This window comes from Elephas maximus, chromosome 7 (assembly GCF_024166365.1).
Source record: "Elephas maximus indicus isolate mEleMax1 chromosome 7, mEleMax1 primary haplotype, whole genome shotgun sequence".
Taxonomy (NCBI): Eukaryota; Metazoa; Chordata; class Mammalia; order Proboscidea; family Elephantidae; genus Elephas; species Elephas maximus.
Genome location: NC_064825.1, coordinates 60,980,508 through 60,989,641, shown reverse-complemented (window position 1 = coordinate 60,989,641; position 9,134 = coordinate 60,980,508). Strand labels below are relative to the sequence as shown.

Here is a 9,134-nt window from a genome sequence, read left to right as displayed (position 1 = left end):
CTAGAAATCTACCATACTAGGGAAGGCCCTAGTTTGGTCTTTGAGGCATGACTTTGTTTCTATCAGTTTTATGTTTGTACAGCTGAAGAAACATTCATTTCTCTGATCCACATTCCAGGATCTGGTTGAAATTCCCTTTTATTCTGATAAAAATTATATTATTTTTTACTTCATCTTTTCTTTTCCACCCCGACAACAGTCTTAACCCCAATCACACAGGATGTCAGCCAGATTTTTTGGTAGCTCCATTTAAAGCAAAAAGAGAGAAAGTAGACACTGTTGAACAAAGATACAAATGTTAGATTTTACTAGTTCATAGGGGCACAATTTGTCAATTTCTAGTGGGTGGTGTAGTGGTTAAGTGCTACAGCTGCTAACCAAGAGGTTGCAGTTCAAATCCGCCAGGCTGCTCCTTGGGAACTGTACTGGGCAGTTCTACTCAGTCCAATAGGTCGCTGTGAGTCGTAATTGACTCGACGGCAGTGGGTTTTTTTTTTTTTTTTATTTTTATTAGTGCGAATGTATAGTCATGTAATATTAGATTCTTTACTCTGGACAGATATACCTAGGTCTACAGGTTTCTCCTCCCTCTTTGTTTTTATTTTTATTATATATTTTTTAAAGAAATAAAAAATAGAATCTCCTAAAATCTAGATTTTGCTCATTACATTCTTATAGTGTTGTTTTACAGTGGCGTCACTAGGGGGCTGCAGACGGCACCTCTTGACACTGTCAGAGGGGCTGACTCCAAAATGACTCCAGGGTCTGCCGCTGACCAGGGCCAAGACAGCACCGCCACGTGCCATGGGAGGGGTTGCCAAGGCAGTGGTGCCACTAGTTTTGGTGTCACCCATCACCCAGTGCAGTAACTCGTCACCTTCCCACCCCAGCCTGTGAGGGTGTGAGCCCCCGGGTTGTGGCAAAGGGCATCGGGGAGAAAGGACTGGTCTCCTTGGCCAATGGGAGAGGAGAGGACTTGCAGGGAGCCTGGGGTGCAGGGCCCAGAGGGTGGCGGGCTGCATGGGGCCTGGCCACTCTGCCCACCAGGTTGGGGATTCACCACCTGGCCCTATCCACTCTCCCAACCTGGGTGGGGTGGGGGCGATGACACCATAAGTTACCACACTGGGTGACACCAACCCTAGTGATGCCACTTTTGTTTGACTTGTACTTCTGTCTCCTCTCTTGCCTGCAAATTGACAATGAGAGCCAGAGGCTTGATCAGATTGCAGTTTTATGTTTTGCAAGACTAATTCATAGATGGTATTGCATGTACTTCCATCAAGCAGCACATGATATCTGGCTATCTCTTTCTTTGTGGTGTCACCCTAGATCCATTACATAATTGGGAGTTGCAAACTGATGAAATTCTAATTCCATTATTCCTTCTTTATGTATTAGTTGGAATACTTATATAAACAGAAATTTCCCTTCATTAGTTATTGGTTATCTTGATGTACAGTTCTTTTAGAAAAACAAGATAAATGCTTGATTCTTACCATTTATCCATTTTCAAAATAATGAGTTGGTTTCCTAGCATCATCCAAAGTTGACTAGTGAGATTTTTTTCTTTTAAAAATATCATTATAAACCCACATCTGATATATTTCAACCCATTACAGTTGCCCTTCATATCATTATGCCTATTATCCCAACTTGGACCAGTGGGAGCCTCTTCAGCTTTACTCCTAAATCATTCTGATGTAACCCTGGTAGTTATATTTATGTTGATAACTGTTTTGCTCTCTGGTATGACAAGATGTTCAGGATCACTTTATATATTTCCTGCGTCACACATTGATCAGCCATTTGGAAGGAGCCCCTGTTTCTGTTTAGAGAGAAATGCTATGTAGAGACAACAATCTGGCCTTTAACGATGCTTATTGCTATAGAATTGCTCAGTGTTTCTAGGCCTTTTTGGAGGACATACTAAAGGGCATCATGAGTTCACACTGATACTTCTGATTCAGTGGGTCACTTAACATCATGATCTTCTTTTTCCCATACAAATATTCCTGTTACTGATTCCAGCAACATACCACTCGGTTGTTTTTGTCTTAAAATACGTATGTCTAAGAATAAAAATGCCAGTACTGTCATGATGTCATGATTACTGGGAAGAGGTTTAGATTTTTTTTTTCCTTTGGGTATATCCCATTGAAGAGGTACATATGTATTTCTGTGTTTGAAAGTCAAAGCTACTTGAAGTAGTTTCTCCCGCATCTGATTATGCCACCAACTGGATATAGAGCTAGATTCATTAATTTCATTTTTCTTTCAAAATTTTGGGCTTGCTTTTTTAAATTTAAATTTTGTTTTATAATTATTTAAATATATTCTTGATTAAAAATTCAATTTATGAAGCAAAACCCAATAAAGAAGTCTACCTGTTATCCCTGTTTTCTCCATCCTATTTACTCTCGCTTCCTCTACTTCATTTCCAGTATACTGTATATGTATACTGTTTGTATTATAACTATTCATTGAAATTTCATGAGGTTGTGTTTGTGAGTTAACACGTGGCCGATATTTGTGAATTTTGTATGTGCATTTGGAGTAATTTTTTTATTATTACTATGGTAGCTTACAGTTTGAGATATATTTATGTATATGTGTGTGTGCGTATATATATATATATATATATATAATCTACCATATTGATTATACGTTTAGGCCTACTTTACTCTTAATAATTTTTTGTCCATTTGTTCAAACTTGAATTGGGAAAGGTGTATTAAAATTTTCTCTTTTATGAGTTTCTGGCTATTTATTGCTCCTCCTGTAAAGTCTGCTTTGTAAAGTTATTGTTGCATTATTGGCTTCGTAAATATTAATTCTTGTAGCCTTTAAATTGTAAAGCTATAAGCAGAACAAATATTATCTCCATTTCACAGGGCTACATACTGCTAAGTGGTACAAGAGGTTAGAGAATCTTAAGACAAGACCAAGATTAGAGACCCAGCTTACTTCAGTTCTGTTTGGTTTAGACAAGACACTTAATCTCTGTGACTTTCAGTTTATATTTCTACAATATGGAAGCAGTATAATAATAGTTACTATAATTCTGTCCCATCTGTTCAGTCTTCGAAACTTTAAATTTCAAAATTTTTATTGATGTTTTCTTCTCTCTTACCTGTCCTGTTCAATAGAAAGGATGCCAAAACTTGTAAATTCTATAAAAAGGTCTAATAATAGTTAATTACTTAAGTAATTAGAAACTAAAATACTTTAGAATTCTATTGAATGGAAAACATCAAAGTATAAAATTTTCTTTACAGTATAATGACAGCTTGAAAACATTCATGGCAAACTGATTTGAATAAAGAAAAATCAACAGGAAAAAAATTGATGAGAAAAATGATGCATTGAATAATTTCAATGTAGCATTCTCCAGAAGATATGGATGTGTTCTTGTATCTGGCATATAAATCAGATACTTGATTTTTACAGAAATTATCTCATACCTGTCATTATTGAAGACAAGTGAACATTGTTTTAACAGAGGACACTGCATCCTTAAATGAACAATAATTTTAATCCAATTTTAATTGAGAAATAGAAACCAAAACCAAACCCATTGCTGTCGAGTCGATTCCAACTCACAGCAACCTATAAGACCAAGTCGAACTGCTCCATAGGGTTTCCAAGGAGCAGTTGGTGGATTCAAATTATTGACATTTTGGTTAGAAGCTCTAGCTCTTAACCACTGTGACACCAAGTCTCCAAATAAATAGAAGGGGGGTGTAAATTTCTATTTTTCTGAGGATTTAAACTGAAAGTTGTCTTCATGCACTTCACACTGCATGAAAGAAGGAACAGATGTGGATGGTTTCTTGGCCCAGAGCTTCCAAAAATTTTTCTTCATCTAGGCAAGAACTGGAAATTAGAGCAGATTCGTGGAATTCAATCTGATTTAAAAAAAAAAAAAAAAAAGTCCCAAGGCATCTCATTGTGTCTAGAGGTAATAAAGTGAACTGTTCCTAAGGAGAACTCCAGGGAATGTCTTGTTTACTTCACCTCTCAGGGTCTCATCTTTTAAGATTTCCTCTCTGGAAAAGCTCCAGTTCAAGATTTGTGCTTACAAATTAAGTATTTACTTCAGCCAGAAGACCTCAAGAGTTTGGGATGGAATCCATTGCTAAGCCCAGTTTGTGCCTGACTGTCAGGAGAGAGGGTTGAGGATCAGTGGGCCCCAGTTCCATAATATGGATCTGCAGCTTGTATCCCTGGATCTCACTCCATTGCACTCATTCCGAGATCTCCTCACCTGAAGTGCCCCATCTCTAGGACAAACTTGTCCTAGACCTCCAGGTAAGGACTGAGACACTGAAAGGATCAAGTTCACCACAGCCAGAAATCCTCAGTTTATCCTGGAAGAAGGACCATGTCCTTATTTTTACATCCCACAGTCTATTTGGGAGAAGAGGTTTTCCTTTTTCCCTTCTCCATAATCTTCAGCCTTAGAAATCTTGGACTCTTCTGGAGCGTGGGGAAAGCGGAAGGAGCAGTATGTGCTGAGATCCCCAGAGAAACCAAAAGGACCACAGTTACTCAAACTAGCTACCCTTTTCAGCTACCAGAATCTCTCCTACTTTCTGATTTTCAAGCGCTCTCAGCTTTGGTTTTCTCTTCTTCCATCACTTTTACCACCCTTTCCTCTTGATGACACTCTCTGGACTCACAGGGGGCTGTCTGACATGCAAGACAGAGTGTTTGCAATTTGTCATCTCTTGCTTGGGAGGTGGGAAGGAGCCAGAGCTGGATGAGTGATTATGTTGGATGCATGGGTACTGCCTGCCCCAGTGCTCTAGTATTCTGGTTGTTACCACATTGGAAACACCCTCTCTGGGGCTCAGAATGAGGAAGAGAAAAGGGCTACCAATGGAAGACATCTTCCAACTAAAAGAATACAACTGATACCCTCTTGCTTACACCAGTAGCCCAGGTGATCACAGCCACTTTGTGTTTTTCCTTCTGCTTGGCAATGAAATCTGCACCTACATGGCTCAGTATCTGCTGTACCTTCCAACTTTCATACTATGCTTTAGAGAGGATGATTCGTGCTTAGGAGAGCTTGTGTGCATGTGCATGATAGTGCCTGTGTGTGTGTGTGTGTGTGTGTGTGTGTGTGTGTGTGTGTGTGTAGGAGTTCATTCCTTCCTGGATGCAGTTATTTGGTCAGTCAGCCAGTGAACAGTTCTTGAAAATTTATCATATACACAGTGAAAAAGGGTCACCATGAGTCAAAATTGAAGCATGTCAACTAACAATAGCAATAAAACAGACATATAGAGTGAGATAGGGTTATCCGCTAAAGAAACTCATGCCTTAGTAGACAGACAGGCTTGTAAACAAATAATCAAGTATAATTTAATAAGTACTTTTTAAAAGCATATTATTATATACAAATTCCAAAACTCATCATATTGTACACGTAAAATATGCACAGTTCACTGAATGAAAATTTACCATAATAAAGCAGTGAAAAAATGCACTTAATTACAGGAAAATAGAGTCAGTCGTGGATTGTTTTATTGATGTCTTTGGGCATTAAGAACTTTTGATTTAAGAAAGTATTCTTTTTCAAGTTTTTGACAGTGACACTTAATAAGCAACACAGTTTGCATTCTAACTCAGCACGCACATACACTCCTACACACATATAAAATTGAAACAAATGTTTTCTTGTAAAATTATTCTTACCAGAGATTATATTTTCTTTTCTATTTCATTTTTTAAAAATACTGGTTGCAACCTACTAAATCTACTTTATTACCTATTAATATGTTATAACTCAGTTTTAAAAGCCGTGACTTATAGGAAGAGATCATTCTGGCTATTGATGTCACAGACTTTTTCATTGATCCTCTTGTGTATTCTCTGCACACTGAAGCTAAAGGAGTGATCTTTCTCCTTTGAGTCTGCTAGCCTATCAAAGGATTCTCTGACTCTGCCTTCCTGATCCCTCAAATACAATGGACATTGCTTTAGGTTCAGACTGGACCCAGTTCCAGATTCAATATGAGTGGAAGTATACGAATAGAACCTCACTCTCACACAGCAGTCTTGAAATCAAGTCATAGATGGTGGTTCATGAGCCTCTGGTCCAGACACAATTGCTCTGTTTACTTTTCTCCTATACTGTTGGCAAGACATAGGGTCTTATGTGAGAGAAGAAACCCTTACACGTTTGCAGTCTTTGACGTCCCCTGTCCCAAGGTGGGCCTGCCAAGAGAGCTGAGTTTCTGCCCTGATTATCCTCATTTGTTCTAAATGGCAGTTCTGGGATTAGTGCTTCAATTCTTCCCAGGGTTATTAGAGTCTAGCCCTGATCCTCAACCATTTCCCTGTGGCCCTGCTACGTATGCTCCCTAACTCTTTTGAATCTACTTTCCCACTAGCTTTGATCCAGTGATCTTATTACTTGCATATTGCTGATGTACTGCAATGTGTATGCTTTGAATAACATTTCCTGCCTGACTTCAGAGAATTGGACCAGTGCCTGGATTTCCCACAGGTGTATCCATCCAATTGATTGCATATTGTGGTACAAACTGAAGCATAAACGAGGGCAAACGCTGTTATTCCAGATAAGACATTGAAACTATCCAGAGAGCTGTTATGACCACTTCAGGTCTCCACAAAGGGCGCCTCCAACCATAGTCTGCAGTGCTGCCTGAGTGTGAACTCATCCATACCCACTTGGCTCCATGATGATGAGGTCCTATTACACATTACTCTTGAACACTTCCAGGAAGCCTTGACTCTCGAATCCAGTGAAGACTTTGGGATAGGACCAGTACTGTGGATTATAACATGGTCTGAAATGTTCTCTTAAAATTCCCCTCCTTGCTTGGAAGGATGATAAAGAATCACTTTGAAACACAATGGAAAATCCTCTGCTTTTTAATGATATGAGAGCTAAAGTCTGCTGTCTGAAAATAAACTAGTGAAAAGAAAACAAAACAAAAAATTTGGGCTTTTTCGTAAAAGGAGAACTGCTTATATTTTTCTAGGCCATACAATACTTTAGCATCCTGTTTCAGTTCAGATAGACAATGTGCAATTTTCTATGAAGATATTTCTCAACCTTATCTGCAACATTGCTGAATGATAGACCTGTGGTTGATAGCACCCTGTTGTTGCTGTGCCTACCAATCAGATGACTTCAATAGGAATATAATGAAATTTTAGAAAATCAAATGTCTTAAGTGTTTGCAAGATTTTTTTTTTTTAAATCAAAAAAATCTTCCTTTGAAACCTACACTTTCAGGATTTGATGTTGAATCATAATCAATACTTCATTACTCTGTTAATGCTGTTGTGTAGGCAGGAATAAGCACTAATGGGCAAAGAAAACCAAACCTATTTGACTGAATTCATCTTGCTGGGGCTTTCTTCAGATCAGCATACTCAGGTCCTGCTGTTTGTGGTATTTCTCATCATCTACCTACTGACTGTATCTGGGAATCTGCTCATCATAGTCTTAGTTAATGCTGACTCCCGACTTCACACTCCCATGTACTTTTTCCTTAAAAACCTGTCTTTTGCTGACCTCTGTTTCTCTACAAGCATTGTTCCTCAGATGCTACTCCACTTCCTGGTAATGAGAAAGACCATTTCCTTTGCTAGATGCTCAGTTCAGATGGTGTTTTTCTTAGTAGCCGCGGCTACAGAGAGTTCACTTCTAGCAGTGATGTCCTATGACCGCTATCTGGCTGTCTGCAAACCCCTGCACTACTCCACCATCATGACCCAGAGGTCTTGTGTCCAGCTGGCCATAGTGTCCTGGGTCAGTGGGACATTTGTGTCTCTGGTAGATACCACATTTACTTTGTGTCTCCCATACCAGGGACGGAATGTAATTAATCATTACTTTTGTGAACCTCCTGCACTCCTGAAGCTGGCTTCCATAAACACCTACAAAGCTGAGATGGCCCTCTTTTCAATGGGTGTGGTTATCCTCCTAGCTCATGTCTCCCTTATTCTGGTCTCCTACTACAATATCCTCTCCACTGTGTTGAGAATGCAGTCAGGGGAGGGGAGACTTAAGGTCTTCTTTACCTGTGGCTCCCATCTCACTGTCGTTATCTTCTACTATGGATCAACAATATTCACCTACATGAGGCCAAACTCCAAAAAAATGAATGAAGGTGATAAAGTGATCTCTGTATTCTACTCAGTCATTACATCCATGATGAACCCATTCATTTACAGCCTGAGGAACAAGGATGTAAAGGAGGCATTTAGGAAAGCATTTGGAAGATAGAGCCTCTCAGATGCAGTGATCTTTACATGTATATAAAGACCAATTCAACCACAGGTTGCGGAGATATTTGCCCAACCAAGGCATGTAACCTCACATTCCAGCAAATGTCTTGATATATGACACACTGCCTCCCTCCCAGAAAACTACCGGCTTGAAAAAACTAATATTTAGATACAACCTTCCTACATTAGAACTCTCAGACCAGACACCCCTACACCACCAATATACCATAGCTGTTCCATCGTCAGACATGTTCTCCTTTCTTCTGCAGGTTTGCTGTTGCCAGTATCTATTGAGTTCTCCCCTTTGAAAAGTGCATAACCCACTGTTAGTGCAAGAACACCCCTAGAGGAATACCTGTAGATTCTTACTGATGTTCACACTGCACACTACCCCTCTCTCAGGGAAAAAAGTGAATCCACTGCTGGCCCGCCCTCAACTCAAGGACTAACTCTAGGTATTAAGTGGGATCAACCCAACACCTTATTGGTCTCTAGGAACACTACCAATTCCCATACCTGGCTTCGGGGACCTGTGAGTCACTGAAACAGCAGTATAGCATCATAGTCCTACATGTATCCCTCCATGGTTTTCATGCTTGTGGCAGAAGTACCAAGACACAAACATATCTCATATTGTTTTGTACTTACTTTGCCAGGTGTATATATAACCACTTACTTGACCCATCGTATACGACATCAAGCCATTTGTAGGGATTCTTGTCATATAAACAATAGTACTCCTAACCATAGAAAAAAAATTTTTTTTCTTTAATGAGATGGGAAAAGTATAGAAGCATTTAATCTGTTTGTGGAAGTACCTTAAACCTGAAGTTCTGCTCTAACTTCATTACCATCTCAATGTA

The 9,134-nt window shown here is 39.3% G+C and overlaps 1 protein-coding gene across 1 annotated transcript; it reads left to right on the top strand.

Moving 5' to 3' along the window:
- The first annotated feature begins 7,345 nt into the window (after positions 1 to 7,345).
- On the top strand, positions 7,346 to 8,269 carry LOC126079316 (olfactory receptor 2D3-like). The gene has a single exon (XM_049890249.1). It carries the CDS (start codon positions 7,346 to 7,348, stop codon positions 8,267 to 8,269), a length of 924 nt encoding a protein of 307 aa, XP_049746206.1.
- The last annotated feature ends 865 nt before the right edge of the window (positions 8,270 to 9,134 follow it).

Bases quoted from the DNA above. Each gene is read 5' to 3' on its own strand.
- LOC126079316 (XM_049890249.1), top strand. From the start codon at position 7,346: ATGGGCAAAGAAAACCAAACCTATTTGACTGAATTCATCTTGCTGGGG.